Here is a 26,382-nt window from a genome sequence, read left to right on the forward strand (position 1 = left end):
CGTCACCAAGTGCAGAAATTGAGCACTGCATGTGTTGCTGTTAGTGCCATCGGCCATTTAACTGTTTTAGCAAGTAAAGAAATACCGTATTTAGAAATAATATTTAAAACATAAATAAACAAGCAGCAACAGCTTGCGGTACACTATGAGAGAGGTCCATGCAAGTGGTCAAGCATTTTGTGGTCTGTCTCTTCCATTGCCATCCCACAAATCATGGTACAGCATCAGCAAGGAGCAGAAAGCATGTGGAATCAAAAAGGGAAGGATTGCAAAAGAGCAGCTGGACTAGTGAAGTAAGCTGCATTTTTTTTATTCCTGGCAGGCAATCAGATGCAGGCTGTTTGGTGGGGGTGGGGGGCAGCAAGCGACTGTCCATTTATGTAAAATGGAGATTGAAATAGCTTGTGTAGTCATTATTTTCTTTTCTTTTTTGTGTTACAGTTGGAAATTTTCTATATGCTGAGCATAGGGCAGAACATGAGAGCACATATCCATGCAAAACTTTGGTATAATGTAAGTCTGATAAGATCATATTATGAGTCTCTACATCTCAGCTGTCTTTTGCTTCAAGATGTGGTTGCATAATTAACTTATTTACTTGTATATAAAGCAAAACAGCATGTAATTTTTCTTCCATGTGAACTTAATCAGTGTAAAGTGTGAGTGAAGTAACAATGCAGTTCTCATTATTTAAAGGTAGTCATTCCTACACAATTACAGCAGACATGGCTGGGAAACATTTTTGAAATTTGTTGTAGTGCGTATTTCACTTTTATGTTTCAACATATCCATCCATGTCAACACAGTGGTCTGATGATATGTTGCTTATTGAATTTGTATCCAATATAAACAAATTCTGAATATGTTGAACTTCTGCTATCCAAACTGTAATCACTTTGTTGATAAAACTTACCAGATGTATAGATTTTCTCTGTGGGTCAGGGATAAGGTTATAACGTTAAGAGTGTTTCACAGCTGACTGTTTTTAGAAAGTTCATTCCTCACTGATCCATTTATACTTGGAACAGGATCAAATGGCAATTGTTCATAGATGTACCATTCTCACAGGTACACAAAAGATGCTTTTATGTCATTAATGGAAAACAAATAAACCACCTAGCCCATTATAAAAGAAAACATTAGTACTGCATAACTTTTTTATTTCCTGCATTAAAAGACCACTGCAACTGCAATGTGTTCAAGTAAACTGAGTCATAAGTAAATTTAGCAGACGTGTAGCAGTATATAATATAATGTGGGCCTTAAAATACATGAATATTTTCTGGCTGGGAGTCATCTTTAATTTTATTCCTACCATAACAGTAGAAAAACAATTCACTATAATTTTACACCAAAAACTGGTGTACCCACTCACTACTGCTGGCACAAACCTGCTTATCAACTAAAATCTTTACCTATACATTAAACATACATCTGTAGTTAATTAAATGTCATGCTATGTTGAGTTTATTGCTCATTCTGTGTAGATTCATTATAAGCTAGTCATTATAATCAAGATCTAGTTGTCTTATTAAATGTTTAATTTTTGACTGCTTAAGAATTAATTCTCAAGCTTATTTGTTTTATATTATGGTTCTCTATATATTTCTGGTATGCTTCTAAATTATTGATTGCCTTTCTAAACAATATTATGTAACATTTTGGGAAAAAATGGCAGCATAACATGCCATAGTTTGATGCCAGAATTGCAACTATTTCAACTGCTGGTAGATATTTGCCAATGGTAGTGACATAGACTGGAACAAAACAAGCCCAAACTGTCAGGTAAATCAACATGCTTACAGATATAAACTTTGCATTTTGGTATAAATCTGGCAGCTTTCTTCCTTTAAAGGTGAACAAGAAACATATAAACGCAAGAAAAGCTATATAGCCTAACATTACTCCAAATGCAACATAAGAACCTTCATTACATTCTAACAAAATCTCTCTCTTTAAAACATCATCATTTGTAAAATAGGTTGGAGGTTTGAATATAAACCACACTGTACAAATTAACACCTGCAAAGCGGTGCATCCTCCAATAATCAGGACTGGTTTGAGTTTCATTAGCCGATTTACATTTAAAAAGTCTAATGAAAAGGCAATGAAAATGTTAAATATATTAACTAAAACAGTTGAAAAACAGATTACAAAACTAATACCAAAAAGTGGTTGCCTGATTTTGCATGTATAATCTGTGGGATGTCCAATGAAAACTGCAACACTGCAGAAACTTGCCAGAAGAGAGAAAAACATCAAATAACAAAGTGGCCCTCCAGCACTGCGAACAGCGGGTGTGTTAAAGTTCCAGGAAAACAGTCCCGCAACAATTATCAGGACAGCAATTCCTAAAACAGCTAACACTGCCAATGCAATAGCAAATCCATCACTCCACTTAAAGTATTCAATTGTTTTGTTTCTGCAGCTACTGCTTCCTTCAGGAGCCCATTCATATTTTTGACATGGAGTACAGTCCGATGTTTCTGCAGGCAGAAATGTGTGACAACAGTTAGAGCAGCACAAGTTCATTTTTAAAAATCTGCTGGTTAACTTTTGGATGGATAAGTAGCTGGCTTGTGAGGCTTAAAAGACTGTTAACCTGCTAGTGGACATTACCCAGGGATACTCTCCCTAATTGGCATTCAAAATGACAGGCAAAGCTTTTACATTATCTAGGTATAGTGGTTAAGGTAGTGAAAGGTAAACAAGCCATACTTTCTGTGTACAGTACCCATGTAAAATACAGGATCCCTTATGTTATAGAAGTTGAGGAAAATGACATATAGATATATGTGATTGCATGTCACATTTCTTCATTTTTGTTGTCATCTAACAGGATAGCATCCTTCACAGAAGTAAACATACAGGAAGACCAAGACAATTTTAATTATATTACACTAATCTATAGCATAACACATTTGATATGACATGAGACTGCTACTGCTATTTCAGTACCTTAGCAATATAATGCATTTTATATAGTTATATACAGTAGTGTAAAAAGAAAACAAACCTTTGCCACAAGACTTTATGGGTACAGAAAAGTAAATGTCCACATATCTTACTAATGCTGTACAGTCATAGTAATAATAATTTGACAAATGATACTCATTTAAGGTACTGACTCTATGCTGGAAGAACTGTGTTAAGCTTTCTGAAAAAAAAAATATTTTGTATGAAGTATAGAAACCTGATCAATATAAGCTATAATACCTTAGATCATGGAAAGGGGTGATGTGAAATGTGACCTAGGCTTTGTACAATTATTGTACAGCACAGAAGGAATGCATTATTATATTCTTTTTGTTTTACTGTCATTCCTTGTAACCATCAGCCCTCACCCGTAAGCATTGACCTAAGAAGATGTCATTCAGGCAGCCATGAAGGGTGCTTGACCCCTAATCCCCTCACCATTTTTCTCTTATACCTACACAAGGCTGTCCTTGTCCCAGCCACTGATGGTTTGGCTTAAGCCATCTCCAAACTGTGCCTGTCCACATTTAACTACAGACCCAATTCACCCGAGGCCAGGGAACTATACAACAATCCATGACAAGGGGGAGAGGTTTTCTGTTAATTCTTAACTACACCCTTGTAGATCTGCAGTATGCATTACTGGGTAGGGGTACACATTACTGACCTTTGATGCCTGCATGCTACCACACATGTACCAACCTCCAGCTATAGTACCATGTGTTGATTGGCATGCCCACATGCACACTACAACCAGTCATACTGCGGCACCGGACCTCTGCCTTTATATTTCATGTTTATCTCTTTCTCTTTGTCTGTGTGTATATATATATATATATATATATATATATATATATATATATGTTTTCTCTCTCTCTCTCTCTCTGTATGTATATATATATGTATGTGTGTGTGTGTGTGTGTGTGTGTGTGTGTGTGTGTGTGTGTGTGTGTGTGTGTGTGTGTGTGTGTGTGTGTGTGTGTGCGTGTGTAGATATATAGATAGATATAGGTATATGTACATGCATGTCACATGTTTTCATTTTTTGTTGTTTTGTTTCCTGGGATGAGATCCAGAGGGATGAGCAGTTTATGACTGTTAAAGATTGAAATAAAAATGAAATGACCTTGAAAACAAAGCATTATGAACAATACACTTATTCTGTTTATATGACCTTCAACATATATTAATAATTTGTCAACTGGAGTCGAAGGCAGGTTTATAGCTTACCATTCACAGAAAATTAAGCACCAAAAACAGTGAATTAAAAAACTGAAAAAATGCACAAAAATATTTTTTGCAGAGAGGCAAGCCCCACTGCACTTCTAAGTGGGAGGGGGGGCTCCACCCCAAAAATTATGTGTATAAAAGGCAGCAAACAATTCAATTTCTGAAGCAAATCTTAAATCAACAGCCACTCTGGTGGCATTGAGGGGTAAAGCCCTGATTACAATCCATATGACTTGTGTTTAATTAGTGGTTCAGGAGACTGATGGATCAGCAGAAAAGGATGGGCATTAACTATCCTGGGGGGAGGATGGTGACATGAATGTCTCCTGTGATGATCCCTGATGGAAGCTAGGGGCATTACTGGGAGGAGGTGTGGTACAAAGAGGAGGCAGGGGTGGACCTGACTGAGCTACTGCTGCAGAGGCAGGGTGATTCACAATAACATTCCCATTGCATACCCACCCCTTGGACATAATGATGTTGCCATGGGGGAGGGCATACAAGGAAAAATATAGACATGGGCAAAACCACAGGGATGCTCTTAGGATCCACTATGGTCCAAACAATACCAGAGTTATGTTCAGGGGGGTAAAGAAATTGGTTTGTTGACACAGCATGGATGTAGGGCAGTGGAGTTCCAGGCCAGTAACATGAAAAAATGGGGACTCTTTGTGACATTTCTACAAGCATACATACTCAAACCCAGTCATATAGCCAGCCTAAGTTGGTGAAATAAGGCATTAATATAAAATCTAAAATGCCTAGACCTTGTATAAATATTCTTCTCCCACACAAACCAGAAGAGGAGAACAGTTTAGTTTACAGATCGATTATGTTTACTGTTTGCCTGCTTTCAGACATATTCATTAACATCAACAATTTATCAACATTTATAAATATAAATATTTGTGATTCACTGTTGTAGAATAAATTCCTCCTAATATTCACTGACATGAATTATTAACAAAATTAACATTTATACAAACAATCTTCCTTCATTAACCTATTTATGTTATATATATCTTCATCTATCTATATAAAACCATGACAGGGCTAGCCACCCAGCAGTAAGAATTTGCCTTAAGACGACTGTCACTGGTGATGTGGGGTCCACCTTGGATCTGATAGCTGATGAACAAAAGAAGGATTTGCTCTAAATTGATGAGATTATCAATAAACCCTGCATGATGGGATTATTTGTATCAAAAGCTTTGTCAAGTTGAAGTCAGCAGTGCAAAAGGAGTGATCGTTATCAACAAGCTTTTCAAAGAAGTTTACAAGGTTAAGAGAGCAAGACCTACCCTTGACAAAGCTCTGTTGGTTTAATTTAAGGACCAGGAAGTTAATTAAGCTAAGACAACTGAATGGGTTAATAGCATGGGTAAATTTGTGAAGCAAGGCATAGTTTGGATATTATTAGATTCCCAAAGCTTCAGCAGAAGGTTTAAAAGAAAACATTATGTACTTTAGGCTGCTGAAGAAGTTATTGCTAAAATGCACACATCCTGATTCTTCTCAGGATTAGATGCTAATCTGTGCTTTTGGTAAGTCAAGCTGGATGAAACCAGTACAAAGCTTTGTATTTCAACACCTTTTATAAATATGCCCTGAAGACAAATTTACCACTGTAACATCTGCAAGCAAACGCATCCTAAGGGTTATGCTACTCAACGCCAGAAGTCTAAATCTCAAAATGCACACGCTCGAGTCACTCCTTAAACTGGAGAACATCGATATCTGTGCAGTAATAGAGAACTGGTTCAAGGCTCCTGAGAGCATCCCTGTACTGCCAGGGTACAAAGCATATCACAACTTTCGGCCCCTAAATTTGGATCAAAGTTCTAAAGGATGTGTTGAACGAAGCCCCAAAGGTGGAGGTATATCCATCTTCATAAAAGATACGCACACCTCCAGACTAGTTGCCCAACATAACACATCAGAGATACTTCAGGTGCAACTGACACTGGATAAAACTGAAATCCATATTGTAGCCTGTTGTAGATCCCCAACAATATCCCACGAATCCCACTCTGCATTCCTGAACATTCTGGAAAACATCAAGGTTCAACCTAATATCCTTATACTGGGGGACTTTAACTACCCCTCCATTAGCTGGGACAACTACTCCTGTTCAAATTCATTTGCCCACTGTTTTCTGGACGTCATTAATTCCAAAGCCCTGCACCAACTCATCCTCACCCCCACCAGAGGTAAAAACATTCTCAACCTGGTCATTACAAACATGAAGGACTGCTGCTCTACACCAGTAATGAACCCCACCCTGGTCAGATTTGACCACAAGTTAATTGCCATCAATATCCAATTTCACCCCCACCCCCCAAAAAGAACTTCGCCAAAGCTAATTTTGAGCTTCTAAAGACAGAAATGGCAATCTTCATGTCACCCATGGATTCGGGGAATGGGAATATGGCTGCTGAATCATACACCAAGGCACTGTATGAGCATTTACACAAATGCATAGATCGGGCTATACCAAACAGAACCAAGACACTGTCTTCCAAAAAAAAAGAAGCCAATCTGGTGGACCCCTGACATCAACAAACTCTACAACAGAAGGAAAAAACTGTTGTGGAAAAGGGTAAAGTCCCAAGACTGGAAAAATTCCCTTGCAAATCTCAGCAAAAAACTGACATCCCTCATCAAATCCACCAAAGCTAGTTATGAAAACAAAAGTGCTACAGATACAAAGGACAACCACAAGGCATGCTTTAGTTATGTCAAGAATCTGCATAACAATACACAGATTTGCTCTGAGCTACTGCACAACGGCACCACCTATACTGAACCAACTGATCTTGGCAGACAAGTTTAGTGCAGACTTTACCCCCGCTTCACCCCTAAATGGTCCATCCCAATATTTGAGGAATGCCAAATCCCTATTATCATGACTGCACAAGTAGAAACCATACTGACCAAAGCCAAGAATACAGCTTCCATGGGGCCAGATAATATACCTGGATGTGTCCTACATGATTTACAAGAGGAACTGGCACCACACTTGAGTGCCCTGTTCAACTACAGCCTCATTTCAGGCTTTGTTCCCACCGGATGGCGCACCGCTGCCATTCCACAAAGGGGGAGTGATTAATGCCCCTAGTAATTACTGCCACATCAGCTTGATGAGCCTGATCTGTAAGGCTATGGAGTACATCATTACGGATCTCATAAATGGGGATATAGGGAATCTTCAAATCCTGGACCCCATGCAGTCTGGGTTTGTAAAGGGCAGATCATATCTGCTTAATCTAATAGACTTCTTTGAATCTGTCACCAGAGCGGTGGATGAATGCAAGGCTGTCGACACAGCCTACCTTGATCTAGCCAAAGCCTTCAACACCATCCCCCACTCTGGAATCATTGATAGCCCCACTAATCCTGGCAATAACCCCTATATCACAAGATAGGTCACCAGCTGGCTCACTGAGAGAACCCACACGGTGAAAGTAGCAGATTCCAAATCTGACTACCGGGCAGTTACAAGTGGAGTTCCATAGGGATCAGTTCTAGGTCCACTCCTGTTTGGCATCTACTTCTCTAAAGTTCAAGCCAACACAAAGGTACTATGGTTAACCAAATTCATAGATGACTGCAAACTGGGAGCTATTACTGAGCCTCAAGCTGGTGTAGACATCCTACAAAAAGGCCTCATGGAGACCAACGACTTTTGCCAAAACCATGGCTTTAGGCTCAATGCCAAAAAGTGCATCAACATTTCCTTCGGGAAAAACACGGTGCCCACAAACTACCATATCTATGGTAACCCACTTAACTCCGAAGGTGTGATAAGAGATCTAGTGACAAAGGTAGACAGCAACCTTTCCATTGACAACCATGTAGCCACTGTTGTTAGAAAGTCATTCTACGTGGCACATCTCATTACAAAAGATTTCTCATCCAGGAAGAAAGAAGTTATAATCCTTCTCTACTCATCCCTCATTAGACCCATTATAGAGTACAATGTCCCATTTGGCATGTACCTCACTAGACACCTCCAACAGCTGGAGAGGCCACAAAAGTTCCTCACAAAGAGGATCTTAGGACTCAAACATGTGTCTTATACAGAAAGACTCAAAAAAACTCCAGCTTTACTCTGTCTCATATCGCCTACTTAGAGGCAATCTCTGCTTGACATACAAAGCCATGTCTGACCCAGTATTGCTAGACATGTTTCATCTGAAAAAGTCACAATCACTCTGCGCCACACACTCCAAAGACCTCAACATCATCACATTAAACAGAACCTGCTGGAGGGACAGGTTCCTAACACAGAGACTTCCCATACTCTGGAATACGTTCCCCATTCATGTCAAGCAGAGGACCTCATTAGCCCTCTTCAAGAAAAATCTTGATGAGTGGATGGGTAATAGGAGATTCACCCCAGGGATCACTTCAATAGTCTTGCTCGATAGGGACACAAGGAGCTAACATCTGGCAGCCAGATGACTGGGAATAGTCTTGGGCCTGGCTTGCATTGGCTCCAGGGCCATTAGCCTAGTACTAACCTATGAACCTATGAACATGTTCAGCCTTGTAAGTATTTCAGAGAACTGTCATGGGAACAATAGAAGCTCTGGATGGAGTAATTAACATAAAACCATTATTTACTTACCATAAAGTTAGAGAGCGAGATGAGCTGATTCATCCGTAATATCAGTTAGGACTAAAGCTCTGTCTTTAATCTGCTCAACATCTAAAACTTTTCTAAGCTATTAACCCTTCATCTTACTCATGATGTGAAAACAAGCTTCTTCTTCAGATCTCCTTTAGGCCTCATTAAGCTGCATCAGAAACAACTACTATAATTACATAATAATCCTGCAGTTTCCATCTGCTTTGAGTCATTGGTGGGAGTTGGGTATGTTGATGAGGACAGACTTTAGATGAGGAGCCCATCCTTGTCAAAACTTGGGGGGATGTTAAATCTTTTTATTTTGTGTGGTCTTCTTTATAATATGGCCCTAATGACAGTAGCTGTAAAAAAGACCTACGTGTTGATATCACACCAAGATTGTACTGTTATGCAAATGTATTTAGTACAGCCCATACAGCTGTTGCACAAACATTATTTAAGGATGCATTCCCAAAGCAAGCTTGAGAAGTAGTTTCTACCCTTGTAGGGCAGGCTTTGGTACAGAAATCAAATATTGTACATTTGCTATCTTAACTTAATAAATTTTTCAATCATTTGCGATTTTATAAACTTTGGAGATCAATTTATTTGAGAAAATGAAATAAACAGCTGTAAATCTTATCTAATGGACTTAGTTCTGTCTAAGTAAATTCTAAGCTGGGAGTGCAGTTACATCCAATTAAGCAAATATTCTTTTCTATTTGAGTAATTTGAAAAGAAAACAAGCAGATTAACGGACTGGCTAATTGTAGTTTCAGTGTCTACCTTGGGCATGAAAGACTGCAGGACACTCTATCCATATGCTTGCAAGTCTGAGATTCTTCGGGCAAAGGAGGTGGCTACTAGAAAGATTTTCAAGATAAAAAAATCTTTAAATCCACTTTAGAAGTAGTTTCAAACTGAGAAATAATTATCATTTATAATGCAAAAATATAAATTCCATGCAGACTGGAAAGTGAATGAGTAAAGTATTTCTAAAGAAGGCCTTACAAACCTTTAGGTATTCTAAAGATAAGGAGATAGGAAATAAATCTGATTTGGCTGTCAGAGGTATGTTAAAGATTAGCAGTTTAGACTATTGTGAAAAAAAAATAAAACAGGTAAGGTCTAAACCCTTTGTAGTAGCTTATATGGAGAACTATATACATTTACTTTCTTATGATTTTTTCTGGTATTAGTTCTCTGGGCAGGTGTAAAGATTTAGACCACCCTGCCTGGGTAAAATGGGAAATGTTCTGAAAGAACTTTGAGAACAGGGGGAATGGAACAAAATGCAAAGGAGTCCTGAGAGCCATTTCTATATGAGGAAATGTTCAGGAAATTCTCTCAATGGATGAATAAGTTAAAGGACATGGCTGCATTTTACAGTGGTATGGGATGGAAATATGTCACAACAAGGCTTTCCTAATGAAGAGGGAGTTTCTATGTTACTGACTGACTTAGAGACCAGTTGTAAGGCATAACTTAACAATAACTCAGCCTAACCACTAAAGAGTTGTTTTCTCTTGGGAAGTGGTTGGCTAACAGAAAATAGTTTGAGGACATGACCCATTCCCATACCCTCATGGCTTCTTGACAGAAGGGGGTAGACATGTGTTACTCCCTGCCTGTTTAAGCATCAGACAATTGCAATGTTGTCATTGAGGATGCCAGCTGCAACCTAGGAAAGGGAGTCCTTCATTGCCTGCAATCTGAGGAAGACAGTACTCATTTCCAAAATACTGATGTGTCAGCTGGCATTTGTCTGTAACCATACTCCTTAGACCATCTATCCTTGATGGTGTCCTCCACCATAGGACAAAAGTGTCTATGGTGACAACAGGTGTGGGGATTCACAGGGATCTGCCTAGAGTTAGGATTGTAGTGGGCATCAACCATCCTAAATGGACCTTGCAAGACTTGCTGATCTTGAATAATAAAGACATTGGACCTGTCTCTTGATACCACTGAGGTTTCAAATTCTAGTACAGCACTCTCATGTAAAAATGTGGCTTTGGTAACCATGTCAATCATAGCTGCCAAAAGTCCCAAGGCTTTCAGACAAAAAAATGCAAGAATTGGATGTATTTGGATAACCTGGTCACACAATTCTGAGGAGGAGGGATCCTTACAGGACTGTAAACAACACTGAAGCAATGAATGTAAGCAAATGAAAGGACTTCATCTAAGAATTTCATAATGTTAACTTTAATGTCCAAGGACTGGGAGTGACTCAGCACAGCTTTCCTATCTGATAGGCTGGTCCTTGTTAGAGCAGCTAGGTGTCTGCCATCTAAGTATAGAAAACATTGATCCATTGCATGGTCTGGTTTGCTGCTACTTTGGGCATGCATCTGGTGAACACCACGCAAGTTGAGGTAAGTCCAGATGGATGCAGATAATGGCTGGCTCTTATCTAGAAGCAGAGAAAATATTCTAGATGTCTTAACATTCATAATGTAAAAGTGGGCATCTTTTAGCTCCAAAAAGCCCAGCCAGTCTTATTCTGGCAGGCAACAAAGGTTGGAATGTACACTGACAATATGAAAGGACTGCTAGGAATAAAATAGTTTCATCTACTCAAACCAAAAATGAACTTGAGATCCTTGGTCTTTCTGGGAAGCACAAAATACTCCAGCTTAGAAATTTCTGTTCTGGTGGAACCTCAGATAACTTGTTTTGGTAGTAAGTTTAGCATTTCTTTTGTTGCTGCACTCATTTGATGGAGCAGAATGTCTGGCAAGGGAAGACAGTGGGGCCTGGGAGAGGTGTGGAAGGAAATTATTTAGCCTACGGAGATTATTGTCATCATCCACTTGTCCTTATGTCAATCTAAATGAGCATATAAAGGGACAGATGCCCCCTGACTGCCTCTAGAATTGGACACTGGTGAGAAGAGTCAGGTATTAAACAGCTGCCTTCCAGAAGGGGGACCATAATATTTCTGATTCTACTGATTACTACCAGTTATAGTTCCAGCAAGATTTTTAATTATTTCTTTATTGCTAGCCACACCTAAACTAAAAAATGAGGTAGGCTTTAAAGTATTCTAGACAATGGGAATTTATTTTCATCCATCCATCCTCAAATCCTTTTCTCATTTTGCACATGGGGTCGTGGCATCACTTCTGCAGTGACAATCATCTTGAGCCAAGGTTTACACTGCCGGGTGGCTAGCTCTGCCACAGTAGTTCATTCACACCACTAACTTGTACACACACTCTCACCTATGGCCAATTTAGAGTGTCCAATCCACCTAGTGTATGTCTTTGGAATGTGAGAGGAAACCCACGACTGTAGGAAGGAAATGCAGACTCTGCACAGAATGCATCCCAGCCAAGATTTGAACCAGAGATCCTCTTGAGGCAACAACACTAACCGCTGTACCACCTTGGCCATCCCCCATGGGAATTTATTTATTTATTTTAAACAAGAAACATCTTTATTAAATTATCACTTATGACATAGTTGTCATACATGCATATAAATGAAAACAAGCCATATTAACCTATTTTTAGTTGCAAACATTATACATTACTTATAACCTATTCAGTCATTGTCAGTCAAACATTACATAACTTATTCAAATCCTGCCTTATTTTAAACCTCATTTCTCCTCTGCATGTATTGTTCCCACAATTTCCATTTTTTTCTATGTAATTTGCTCTTAGCCTTTTTCTAAAGAGCCTAATTCCAGTTCTTTTATTTCTGTTACTATATTCAGTACTTCTAGTACAGTTGGTTTACATTATGATTTCCATTCTCTAGTAATTGCTTTTTTGGCAGCTACCATAATTAGACTCAGGAAGGCCTTACAATGTCTAGGCAATTCTGATTCTGTATCATAGCTCAAAATAATAATTTCCTTTGTTATACCAATTTCCTCACCCAGTATTTCTAACAGAGCACTCTGCAGGGAATTTTAAAGTCTGTCAACTCATTATGTTCCTGAAAAGGGAATGTATTAATTTTGCATTTGTTAACCAGTTTAGAGCACTGATCCCACTGGACCCATTTCTCAGTCAAGGGAAAATGCAATAGTTACATGAAATTATATTCAGTGAATGACAAAATGCAGTATATACAGATATTATATACAAAGTGAATATCATAGCTGGCAACAGATAAAAGACATTATACACAAAGTGAAAAACACAACATATACATGCATTATATACAGGCCAGAAATCAGAGTTGGCATGATGAAAGAACCACAATCAAAAAAATAGTCAGAGCAAGGTATGTACTCAGAAGAAGGGAATGAAGACAGCATTTGCATTTTCCATGAGTTTTGAAATGTGCTTTTATTTGTAAATGGAAAATGGGGGTAAGAGAAATGATCTTTAAGAATAGAAGGGAGAGATTCCCACAGTTTGGGGCCAAGGACTGAAAAAGCATGGTCTGTGTAGCAAAGCCTAGCTTTTTGGGGGGGGGGGGGTTGGAGGAGAGAGCAGGAGTGGTTAAGATGCCTAAGGTTGTATGTTTAGTGCATCTCTGAATAGTCTGGAAGCTAGTGGAGGGAAGGTATCATTCTTGATATGTTTAAATGTTTGAGAGGCAAGTAGAAATTCAGCACATTGTTTCATAGGTCGCCAGTTAGCTTTTTCAATGGTTTTGCAGTGGTGTTTTTTCTTGGGAGAGAGTGAGAAATTTACAAATGGCTTTTGAAATGGATTGAATGGTGGACACATTTCTTTTAGAAGGTGTAGCAATTAGTATGAGACAGTATTTTAGCCGAGCCAATTAGATACCTTTAACTATGGCATTTCTATAGGGTCTGGATAGAAAAGGAGAGATCCTATTAGCCCAGAACAGGAGATATTTGATTTTTGTGTGTGTGTAGCCCAGCAGGATTTGGAAATTTAGGAAGGGGTCAAACCAAATCCCTAGGTATTTGAATGATGTGACATTTCCAATAGTATTATTAAGATGATCAAAGATTTTTAGAGGCTGGGAGATAGAAGTGAGGAAGTGAGCTTTCGCCTAGTGTCAAAAAGCATTTCTTTTTTTTTTACAGGAGTTTAGTAGTACTGTTTATCATTGTACTGTTTATCACTGTACTGTTTATCATTGTACTGTTTATCATTGCAGTGTTTATCATTGTACTGTTTATCACTGTACTGTTTATAATTATACTGTTTATCATTGTACTGTTTATCATTGCACTGTTTATCACTGTACTGTTTATCATTGTAGTGTTTATCATTGTACTGTTTATGATTGTACTGTTTATCACTGTACTGTTTATCATTGCACTGTTTATCATTGTACTGTTTATCACTGTACTGTTTATCATTGTACTGTTTATCATTGTACTGTTTATCACTGTACTGTTTATCATTGTACTGTTTATCATTGCAGCGTTTATCATTGTACTGTTTATCACTGTACTGTTTATAATTATGCTGTTTATCATTGTACTGTTTATCATTGCACTGTTTATCACTGTACTGTTTATCATTGTAGTGTTTATCATTGCACTGTTTATGATTGTACTGTTTATCACTGTACTGTTTATCATTGCACTGTTTATCATTGTACTGTTTATCACTGTACTGTTTATCATTGTAGTGTTTATCATTGTACTGTTTATCATTGTACTGTTTATCACTGTACTGTTTATCATTGTACTGTTTATCATTGTACTGTTATCACTGTACTGTTTATTATTGTAGTGTTTATCATTGTACTGTTTATCATTGACACAGTGAATAAGGTCATGAAAATTAGCCTGAAGTTTGAGTTCAAGAGATGCGATAGAATGTTTGGAGCAGAACAGGACCCTTGTAATTGGGATGTTTGGGATTTCATGTCAACAGTTGTGAGGGTCTTGCCTCCTGCTTGATTTCCTCTAGCTCACTCCTACTTCTAGGTCAAAAAGTACTGATCTGTCAAAAGGGGCATTTAGAAAGTTCATGTCTGTATCCTTAGAAATGTCTGTAAGACATAGCTGTTCATGGAGATGTAGGAGCAAAATGGCACCTGCTGTTCTTCCTGTACCATTTGCAGAATTAAGGGCTGGGTGCATGTTGAGGATGCCCATGGAAGGCGTTTTTCTAAATGGGGCTGTAACTTATAGTTCAAGTCTCCATTAGGAAAGTATTCCAGGAAATGTCCCATTTTGGCAGACAGCTCTTACTGGAAAAGCAGCATGTTCGAAATGTAGCTTATAGCCCTCAAAGAAGGCCTAGAAAGCATGAAAATGTTCTTTCCAAATTTGCTCATTATCCAAGACTCCTTATCTAGGTGGGGGCTGGATATCAAGACTCTGCAGTACAGGAGTCTTTTCATGAGCTGATTCCACACCAGTGGAATCTATTTTGGGCATCTCTGTCCAACAGGACCAGTCACTGAGAGGGCAGAGAATCTTATCTGGCTTCTTTGATACAAGTATCACAACATATACATTTTCTCATGCTGGTCTAGTTACCAGTTGCATCACCTTGTAAACTGGAGGGTACATCAAGGAAAGATGTTGGAGATTTTGGAAGTCTTCTTGTAGGATATGCTAAGAAGAGATCATGGGAGAGGGGTCAATCAGCCTTCATCCTTTCTATCTAATCATCTCAAACACCTCCCCAAACTTGGGGTGCTCTAGATAAGTGGGGATTCTATACCCTGATCTTTGTCAAAACAAGGAATGGGAGAATCCTGAGGGGAGTCCAAGGCCAATTTCTTACAGTGACACTTCTTCTCTACCTTTCCTCAGAGGTGATATGCCTGTAGTCGATGAAGAAGAGTGAACTTCACTGGTTATGAAACAGGTATCTTGAAGAGACTTAACAACCTATCTGTTCTGAACAGAGAGACAGGGAGAGGAAAGGTGCTAGAGAAATTCATGTCCTGGATAGAGATGGATCTGCAAAGGTATTGAGCCTGGCACATGCAGCTGGCTGTGTATCAGTGGTATATTTGAAACAAATGCCAACCCCTGAGTCACTGGAACTGACCCTGAATGGCCAAGGCCAAAACCCATAAGGATCAAAGTTGGGACCAAGCAGAACAACCCTCAGCCTGATGCCAATCACTGAGGCTGAATCACTAGATGACTATTATTCTGAAATTGAGGGCATTGACCTGAAGTCTAGAAGTCCAACCTCAATGACAGCTCTGACAACTCAGTGAAACTGGGTCCAATTCCAATGTTTACAGATCAAGCCCAAGACTTTGACTGAAAGCAGCACTACCAGTGTTCTCTCTACTGATGGCAACATTTTTGTTAACTGTTTCAGCCATGAAGGGTACAAACCCAAATCCAGGACTGAAGCAGAGATCAACACTGCTCTCCATGTAAATACAGGAACTTGCAGGTTGACATCTGGTCTCACCAGAATCATGGCCCACAAGGTGTGTGATGAGGAGCATTGAGAAGGTGAAAGGTCTACAGGACAAAAAAATCTAAAAACATACTGATAATTTTAGTATCAGATGAGATAAATGCTATAAGTTCAATAATTTTTTAGAAGAATTTCTCTGACACAACTGGGACTGGTTATTTGGAGGCGCCAGAGGGGGAAGAAACAGGGGGTGCCTCCTCTATTCTTCACTTGTTAGAACTAGGTCACGGAAAAAAACTCTGGGGATTATCCCTATCAGTCCTCTCACCTTGTTTAGTGTTTCATTTTGCGTTCATTATCCTTATCACTCTGTCAGTCTTTTTTTTTCATTCAAGGGCTTGGTCCTCAAACCTGAAGGATTTAACCTTGAAGAGAGGACAATGTTGAGATCCCATCAGAAGTGGATATAGAACTTTCTTTATATTTGGACAATTGCTTTTTTTCCCCCTGTTTCCTTTCCTCTAACAGTCCCTGAAGTAAAGGCCACAGATGTCATATTTCTGAACAGAATGCTTCTCTTCTAAGCAAATCATACACAGAATATGTCTTTCTTGTAGTGTTATTTTTTTGCTCAGATACATGCTTTTTGGATGCTTTGTGCTGTGTAACAACTAACAGGAAACTGTCAGTCAAACCTCTTCTGAAGCTCAGACCATCAATGGCCGGCTAACATCTGCCTGAAATCAGCTGAATGTATAAGTGAATTTAAGTACACTTTTATCTGCTCTTTTGCATATAGTATTGTGTTTAATTTATTTATTTGTGTTTTTCACTGAATATTAACTCAAGTGAAGTTGTGGCTGTCTCTCTACAGTTAGTTCTCCACCCACCTTCCCTGTTCTTGTTTTGGTGTTAATGTTGGTGGCTTTGAAACTGCCCACCCCTCTTGTAGATTTGTATTTGGATACTCCTTCTGGGCCCATCTCATTTGCTCACTCAACTGAGTGCAGTGAGATCATATTCTGATTTCAGGCACTCCTACTGTGTACAGAGAGAGCATCTGGGAAAGACAATCCCTGTAGCCTCTTAATCCTGCTCTGTTCCTTCCCTCAAAAAACAAACAAACAAAAAAAAAAAAAAATATATATATATATATATATATATATATATATATATGCACATATATATCTTATTCATCTGCTCTTACTATAACTGTCTTAGTTGCTCTTCTGCGTGCTGTTATCTGTTCAGTCGCTCTTACTCTGCACTTATTACTGCTTGTTAGTAGTCTTCTAATTTACTGCCTTCTGCACTTGCTTTTTTAGTCATTTGTTAATTTAATTGCATTTATTTGAACTGTATTTGCCGTAGTGTTGCTACATGCTCGGGTGTGCTGGCCTGCACTACAATTTGAATTGTATTTACTGCTGTTTTATCTGCTTTTCTGTAACAAAAAAAAATTCTAAGCTTGTTTCCTGCCTTTCCTGTAACTAGTCAAGTCCAGATACAGACTTGCTTTATCCAGGACTGTTGGTAAGCTTCTGAGCCCCCCCCCCAAGCCTTTCTGTGTTGGAGGGAAGCCTTCTACCTTATCAGTGGGAGTGGTAAGCACTAGGTAGCCTATCTACCATGGGAAGAGTGGGTTTTGGCCCTGAAATTGTAGTTCATTGACCGTTTGGGCAGTTTTTCCATCTCTTTCTACTTTCTGGTTAAAAGCCTGTTTTGCATTTGGTCCCCATCTTTCCTATAACTAGTGTAATCCAGGTACAGATTTGCTGTATCCAGGACTGTTGGTAAGCTTCTGAGCCCCCCCCAAGCCCTTCTGTGTTGGAGAGAAGCCTTCTAGCTTATCAATGGGAGTGGTAAGCACTAGGTAACCTATCTACCACAGGAGGAGTGGTTTCTGGCCCAGAAATTATAATTTATTGGCCTTTTGGGAAGCTTTTCCATCTCTTTCAACCTTCTGATTTAAAAGCCTGTGTTTGCACTTGTTTCCTGCCTTTCCTGGTACTAGTCTAGTCCAGGTGCAGATTTGCTGTATCGAGGACTCTTTGTAAGCTTCTGGGCCCCCCAAGAGTTTCCGTGTTGGAGGGAAGCCTTCTAGCTTATCAGTGGGAGTGGTAAGCATCAGGCAGCCTATCTACCACAAGTGGAGTGGTCCCTGGCCCAGAAATTGTAGCTATTGGCTGTTTGAGCAGTTTTTTCCCATCTCTTTCAACTTCCTGGTTTGAAAGCCGCACTTGTGCCTGTTTCCTGCCTTTCCTATAACTAGCCTAGTCCGGTTACAGAGTTGCTGTATCCAGGATTGTTAGTAAGCTTCTGTGCCCCCAAGCCTTTCTGCATTGGAGGAAAGCCTTCTAGCTTATCAGTGGGAGTGGTAAGCACTAGGTAGCCTATCGTCCATGGGAAAAGTGAGATTTGGCCCAGAAATTGTAGTTTATTTGGCCGTTTGGGCAGTTTTCCATCTCTTTCAACTTGCTGGCTTAAAAGCCTACGTTTGTACTTGTTCCCAAATTTTCCTGTAACTAGTCTAGTCCAGGTACAGATTTGTTGTATTCCAGGACTCTTTGTAAGCTTCTGAGCCCCCCCAAGCTTTTCTGTGTTGGAGGAAAGCCTTCTAGCTTATCAGTGGGAGTGGCAAGCATTAGGTAGCCTATCTACCACAAGAGGAGTGGTTCCTGGCCCAGAAATTGTAGCTATTGGCCGTTTGGGCAGTTTTTTTCCATCTCTTTCAACATTCTGGTTTAAAAGCCACACTTGCGCTTGTTTCCCACCTTTCCTGTAACTAGCCTAGCCCAGATACAAAGTTGCTGTGTCCAGGACTGTTGGTAAGCTTCTGAGCCCCATAAGCCTTTCTGTGTTGGAGGAAAGCCTTCTAGCTTATCAGGGGGAGTGGTAAGCACTCGGTAGCCTGTCTACCATGGGAGGAGAGGTTCTTGGCCCAGAAATTTCAGTTTATTGACCATTTGGACAGTTTGTCCATCTCTTTCAACTTTCTGTTTAAAAGACCACATCTGCACTTGTTTCCCATCTTTCCTGTAACTAACCTACTGGTAGCACTAGAAAGCCTTAAACTGATACAAGCCTTCTAGCTTAGGAAAGAGACTTTGGTGTGATTAAGTATCAGTTTTCTGTACTTTCTTGCTGTACTTAACTGTTTTCCGCCTAAATACAGATTTTCCAGCATTTATTGTGATTTAAAAGCTTGTTTTTTTAACATATTGTACTTATTTGACTGCCTGAACTTTTAAAAAAGTTTTTTGTTTAAATAATTTGTTTAACTGTTGTAGGCTACACACTAAAGTGTGATAGCCTTTTCTGATTGTTTGTAGTCATTTAAAGCTGTTTTAAGTGTATTATTTGTTTGCCTTATCGTTTCAAAAAAACCCCCAAAAAAACAAAAAAAAATCGTTGTTTCCCACCTTTCTAAGCTAGTGTAGTCCAGTTTTCAGGCTAGTGCTGAATTGGGCTGTGATACTAGTTTCTGAGTTGCCCATACCTTACTTGGATAGAAGGAAGTTTCTCTGTTCACCTGTGAGAGAGTGGAGCTTTGAGCAACATATCTGTCCCTGAAGGAGTGGTTCCAGCCCAGAAGTTAGTAGTTTATTGGCCATTTTTGGCTAATTTCTATGTCTTTCATTTCCTTACTATGAAAACCACGTTTGCACGGTTTTGTGCACCAGGCAGTGCCGGTTAGCTACGGTTAAATTATTTCCAGCTCCACTAAGTCTCCTCTTCAGTTTTCCCTTATTCGCGGCTCCACTAAGTCTCCTCTTCAGTTTTTCCCTTATTCCCAGCTCCACTAAGTCTCCTCTTCAGTTTTTCCCTTATTCCCAGCTCCACTAAGTCTCCTCTTCAGTTTTTCCCTTGAAACTAGTCTAACTCTCAACCTAAGCACTCAAAAAGCATCTTACAGCCCATTACTTGCTCAGACCTAAAAGCAAGCGCTAATATACCTTGACACTGATTGCCCAGCAGGGCAAGGCTCTTTATTAACCCCACACCAACCAAGTTACTAAGCAGCTCACCCTACAGGGTGACCAAATGGCAACTTCAGGTGCACTCTCCAGTCCAGCTGGTAAATATGGGTATTTTGAGGCAATGTTACATCTGCCTCATGTACACAGACAACCCTCTCCTCCTACCACAAAACACTAACATATGCGAGAGATGCAATTATACAGCCAAACTGGAAGCTAAACTGTCTCCACCCAAGACTGTAACAGACAGTCAAGAGGAGAAGGTTAACACTTGCACCACAACTCCAGCCGCAGACAGACCTACTAAAACAGCACTGGCAAAAAATACACATAAATACACAAAATCATAAAAGCAAAAGCATCAGAGACCTCCAAAGCAGAACACCCAAACAACCTGCACTTCCTGTCACAAACCAGACAACACATAAAACACAAAATCAGTGTGCCACACAATCACAGCCCTTAAGGTGAAATAACATACCTAACACACTAGTAATAGGTGACTCTATAGTCAGGCCCACTGATGTCCCACTCACTAGGCTGGACAAGCAGAAGGTTACTGTTATCTGCCTGTTGGGAGCTAGAATCTGCCACATAACACAAGCACTCAGGTCACTCCAGAACAAGTACAAATATGACTCTGTCATTGTTCATGCTGGTGTGAATGACTTGAGATGTACCGCCCTGGGCTACATGAAAAGAGACATGGAAGAGCTCTCTGATCATGTAGCCCTGGCTGGTATGACCCTGACCCTGAGTAGCATCCTGCCCTCACCAAGAATGATGCCTCAGTATAAAGAAAAAATTATCAATTTCAACAATTGGCTAAGCTTCTGGTGTTATTCAAAGAGGATCAGTGTCTGTCAGCCTGAGTTGACATGCTCGACAAGCTGCATTGCTTCACAAGAGACAACTTGCACCTGTCACCCCTAGGCTTTCGAAAACTGGCCAAGGCTCTTGCTGCCCCCATAGTGCCTTTTTTAGGCAAGGCTGAAAAGTCAAACCCACCTCCATAAACAGCATAGTTAACAAAAAATTGAGGGTTATGCTACTCAGTGCAGGAGTTTACATCTCAAAATGCATGCGCTCGAAGCACTCCTCAGTATGGAGAACGCCGACATCTGTGTAGCAACTGAAACCTGATTCAAGGCTCCTGAGAGCACCCCAGCACTACTGGACTACAAATCATACCTCACATTTTGGGCACAGAACACGGACCAGAACACAAAAGGAGGGGGTGTATCCATATTCATCAAGGATACCTACACCTCCAGATTTGTGGCACAGCATGATACCTCTGAGATCATCCATGTGCAACTAATATCGGGCAAATCTGCAATGCAAATTACAGCCTGCTACAGATCACCCTCCATGACCCAGGACCACCTTTCTGGAGACACTGGAAAACATGGAGGCTCTACCAAACACCCTGATATTGGGCAATTTCAATTACCCTACCATTCACTGGGAAAACTACTCGAGTACAAATTCCCAGGCCCAGCGCTTCCTGGAATTCATCAACTCAAACACCCTGGATAAGCTGGTAAACTCCTCTACCACAGGTGAAAACATATTGGACCTGGTCATCGCCAACATGGGTGACAGGTGTTCCACACCGGAGGTCAACCCGTCACTGGTTAGATTAGACCATAAACTAATCACTCTGGATGTCCACACCCCACCACCACCTCCAACTAAGGAAACCACAGTAAAAAACTTTTCTAAAGCAAACTTCACCTTACTTAAGGCAGAGGTTGTAAGTTTCACAGCCCCCACACTAAAGGATAATGCTGCCCAAGGTGCAGAAACCTTTACAAATGCACTCTATGAGCACCTACAAGGATGCATGGATCATGCCATCCCTAGCAAAACCAAGACTCACTCCTCTATGAGAAGGAAACCAGTTTGGTGGACCCCTGCAATAAACAGGCTATACAATAGAAGGAGGAAACTAGTTCAGAAAAAAAGCAACTCCCAAGAAGGAAAGACATCCCTGATCAGTATCAGTAAAAAACTGAGGTGCCTCATGAAATCATCCAAGGCTAACTTCGAAAGAAAAATAGCCAAGGATTCAAAAGATAACGACAAAGCCTTCTTTAGCTATGTTGACTCTAAGTGGCAACTCACAGATATGCACTGAACTAGTGCAAAATGGCACAAAATATACTGAACCTACTGATATTGCCAACATCCTGGCAGATAGATTCAGCGAAAACTTCATCCCCCTCTCACCACCAAAAGGACCCACAACAATACTGAAAAAGTGTAGTGTCCCAAAAATCAAAGACACACAGGTGAAAACAGCCCTTTCAAAAGCCAAAAACACATCATCAATGGGATCAGATGGTGTCCCAGGCTGTGTCTTGCATGAACTACAGAACAAACTAACCCCGCACCTAAACATGCTGTTCAGCCTCAGCCTCTCCACAAGCTACGTGCCCATAGAATGGCGCATAACAATGGTTATTTCTCTCCACAAAGGAGGGGCCACAACTGACCCTGGTAACTATCACCCCATAAGCCTGACTAGCCTGGTCTGCAAGGCTATGGAGCACATCATCATGGAACTCATTAACAAAGACATTTGGAACCTCCAAGCACTTGACCTGACCAAGTTCGGCTTTTTTAAGGGCAGCTCATGCCTACTAAACCTGGTTGACTTCTTTGAGACAGTCACAAAGGACATAGACGAGGGAAAGGTGGTTCACACAGCCTACCTTGACCTTGCCAAGGCTTTCAACACCATTCCCCACTCGGGTATTACAGAAAAACTCACCAGCCTGAACATAAACCCCTTCATCTCGAGATGGGTTGCCAACAGGCTTACAGACAGAACTCACACGGTAAGAATAGCAGTCTCCAGGTCTGACTCTAAACCAGTCACAAGTGGTGTCCCAGAAGGCTCGGTCCTGGGACCCCTACTGTTCGGCATATACTTCACAGAAGTACAGGCAAACACAGGAGGGCTCTGGCTAACCAAGTTCACTGATGACTGCAAACTGGGAGCCATAATTGACTTTCCGGCTGACACAGACATCCTCCAGAAGGGCCTTACTGAGACGGACACCTGGTGTCAAAGTCATGGCCTCAAGCTAAATGCCAAAAAATGCATAGTCATCCCATTTGGGAAAAACAAAGCACCCACAAATTACCACATAAGTGGCAGCCCCCTTAATACAGAAGAGGTAATAAGAGATCTGGGGACCCAGGTAGATAGTAATCTCTCCTTTGACAGTCATATTGCCAAAGTAGTTATTAAATCCTTCTATGTGGCCCATCTAATTACTAAAGGGTTTGCATCTAGAAATAAGAGGTTATAGTTCCCCTCTACTCATCACTCATTAGACCCATCATAGAGTACAATGCCCCATTTGGGATGTACCTCACAAGACACTTCCAACAGCTGGAAAGACCACAAAAGTACCTCACTAAGAGCATTACTGGTTTCAAACATATGTCTTATGCAGCCCGACTGAAAAAACTCCGGCTGTACTCAGTGGCATATCGCTTACTCAGAGGTGATCTCTGTCTGACTTACAAAGCCATGTCCAACTCAGAACTGATGGACATGCTCCACCTAAAGAAATCCAAGTCACATGCTCTAGTGAGCTAAACCTAGACACAACAATAAATAGAACATCACTCAGAAAAACAAAAACAGACCAATAAATTTAAAAAGGTGAACCGTAGAATGAAAAACCATACGGACTTGATGCACAAAATGCAAAAAAGTAGTTTCTTCTAAATTGGTTCTTCCCCAAAAGTGACATATAGAAAGGCCAAGAACCTTAAATCATGGTTTGAGCAGAAACCTTCTCCAACTAGATCACCTGGCATGTTTAAATGCCAATCTTGTAATTATTGTAAGTTTATTCAGGAATCGAATAGATTTTCTGTTCAAGACCATGAGTTCCATTTAAAATGTAGGGTGAATTGTAATTCCAGCATGCTGGTATACTTGGCCCAGTGTCAAAATTGTCCAGGGTTTTACATCGGTAAGACTGAGCGTAAGCTCAGGGATCGCATATCATCAAGGACACCCACACCTCAAGACTGGTGGCAACGCACGATGCATCGGAGACCATCCAGGTGCAGTTAACCATAGGCAAGACTGCTCTGCAAATTGTAGCATGTTACAGGCCACCCTCACAAACTCAGGAACCTCACATGGCCTTCCTGAAAACACTAGAGGGGATAAATGTATCACCTAACACCATCATACTAGGTGACTTCAATTACCCTAATATAGACTGGGAACACTACTCAAGCCCAAACACCCTAGCCCAAAAGTTCCTGGAATTCATAAACTCAAATGCCATGGAACAACTAGTCACCATCCCCACAAGAGGAGAAAACATACTTGATCTCATCATCACGAACATGGGAGCACAATGTTCAACACCGGAAGTATACCCCTCACTGGTGAGATCAGATCACAAACTAATCTCGCTGGAGGTCCTCATCCCACCCCCACCTGAAATAAAAAAGATCACAGTAAAGAACTTCTCGAAAGCCGACTTCACACTTCTAAAGACTAGTGTGGTCTCCTTTAAGGCCACCGAGCCGGTGGAAAACAGTACTCAAGCCGCTGAATCACTTACAAATGCCTTCTACCAGCACCTGCAGGACTGCATGGATAAGGCAATCCCAAGCAAAACAAAGACTCTTTGTACTAAAGGCAAGCGTCCAGTCTGGTGGACCCCAGCCATAAACAAACTCTACAACAAAAGGAGGAAGCTACTACAAGATAGAGCAAAATCCTTAAAAGGTAAGACACCCTTGATCACTATAAGTAAAAAACTAAGAGCTCTCATAAAATCATCCAAAGCAAATTTTGAGAGAAAAATAGCTAAAGACTCAAAAGACAATCATAAGGCTTTCTTTAGCTATCTTAGAAACCTGGGAGGAAACTCCCAGATATGTTCAGAACTAGTTCATAATGATGTGAAGATTACTGATCCTACAGACATTGCCAACATACTGGCTGACAGGTTCAGTGCAAACTCCCCCCCAAAAGGAGAGATATCTATACCAAGCGATTGCAGCCCCCCAAACATCTCCAACGCCCAAGTGAAAACTGCTCTCTCCAAAGCAAAAAACACAGCATCCATGGGACCTGATGGTGTCCCCAGCTGTGTGCTCCACGAACTCAACGAGGAATTAAACCCACAGCTAGGACAGCTGTTTAATCATAGTCTTACCTCTGGATACGCACTCAGGAGTGGCGCACTGCAACTGTGGTCCCACTTCACAAAGGCGGTGCCTCCACCGACCCTGGAAATTACCGCCCATTAGCTTGACAAGCCTTATCTGCAAAGCCATGGAGAGGATCATAATGGACCTCATAAATAAAGACATAGGAATTTGCAGACTTTGGATCCATCCCAGTTTGGCTTTGTCAAAGGCAGATCATGCCTTCTAAACTTGGTTGACTTTTTCAAACAGTCACCAAAGCCATTGATGAGGAAAGGCAGTCCATACAGCCTACCTCGATCTGGCGAAGGCCTTCGATACAATACCCCACTCGGGTATCATTGAAAAACTCATCAGCTTAAATGTTAACCCATACATCACAAGATGGGTTGCAAACTGGCTGAGTGACAGAACCCACAGGGTCAGAGTTGCTGGCGCCATGTCAGACTCAAAGCCTGTCACAAGTGGTGTACCACAGGGCTCAGTCCTGGGCCCACTCTTGTTTGGCATCTACTTTTCAAGTACAAGCAAACACAGGAGGGTTATGGCTGACAAAGTTTGCAGATGACTGCAAACTGGGCCATAGTAGAAAACACATCTGACACAGATATCCTTCAGAAGGGTCTCACAGAAACGGATAACTGGTGCCAGAGCCATGGCCTAAAGTTAAATGCCAAAATGCATAGTCATACCCTTCGGAAAAACAAGGTTACCCCTAGCTACCAAATAGGTGGCAATCCACTGAGCACAGAAGAAGTTATCAGGGACCTGGGGACCCAGGTTGATAGTAGTCTGTCATTCGACACCCATGTAGCTAAAGTAGTTAGGAAGGCCTTCTACATTGCCCAACTTATCATGAAGGGATTCTCATCTAGATCAAGGGAGGTCATAGTCTCCCTATACTCATCACTCATCAGACCAATGATTGAGTACAATGCCCCATTCGGAATGTATCTGACCCGACACTTGCAGCAGCTGGAGAGGCCGCAAAAGTTCCTCACCAAAAGGATAAAGGGTCTCAAACATCTGTCCTATGCTGCCCGACTGAAAGAACTCCAGCTCTATTCAGTCGCCACCGCTTGCTCAGAGGTGACC

At 40.7% G+C, this 26,382-nt stretch overlaps 1 protein-coding gene across 1 annotated transcript in view; it reads right to left on the reverse strand.

Moving 5' to 3' along the window:
* GPRC6A (G protein-coupled receptor class C group 6 member A) overlaps nucleotides 1–26,382 on the reverse strand; it is a 264,931-nt gene that overhangs the window by 533 nt on the left and 238,016 nt on the right. Inside the window, exon 6 of the mRNA XM_044074212.1 lies at nucleotides 1–2,486. This exon is cut by the window's left edge and continues 533 nt beyond it. Within this exon, the coding sequence (XP_043930147.1) occupies nucleotides 1,555–2,486 (932 nt within the window). The 3' untranslated portion in view covers nucleotides 1–1,554. The remainder of the gene's footprint in view (nucleotides 2,487–26,382) is intronic.

This window comes from Protopterus annectens, chromosome 1.part1 (assembly GCF_019279795.1).
Source record: "Protopterus annectens isolate FY-2018-M chromosome 1.part1, PAN1.0, whole genome shotgun sequence".
Taxonomy (NCBI): domain Eukaryota; kingdom Metazoa; phylum Chordata; order Ceratodontiformes; family Protopteridae; genus Protopterus; species Protopterus annectens.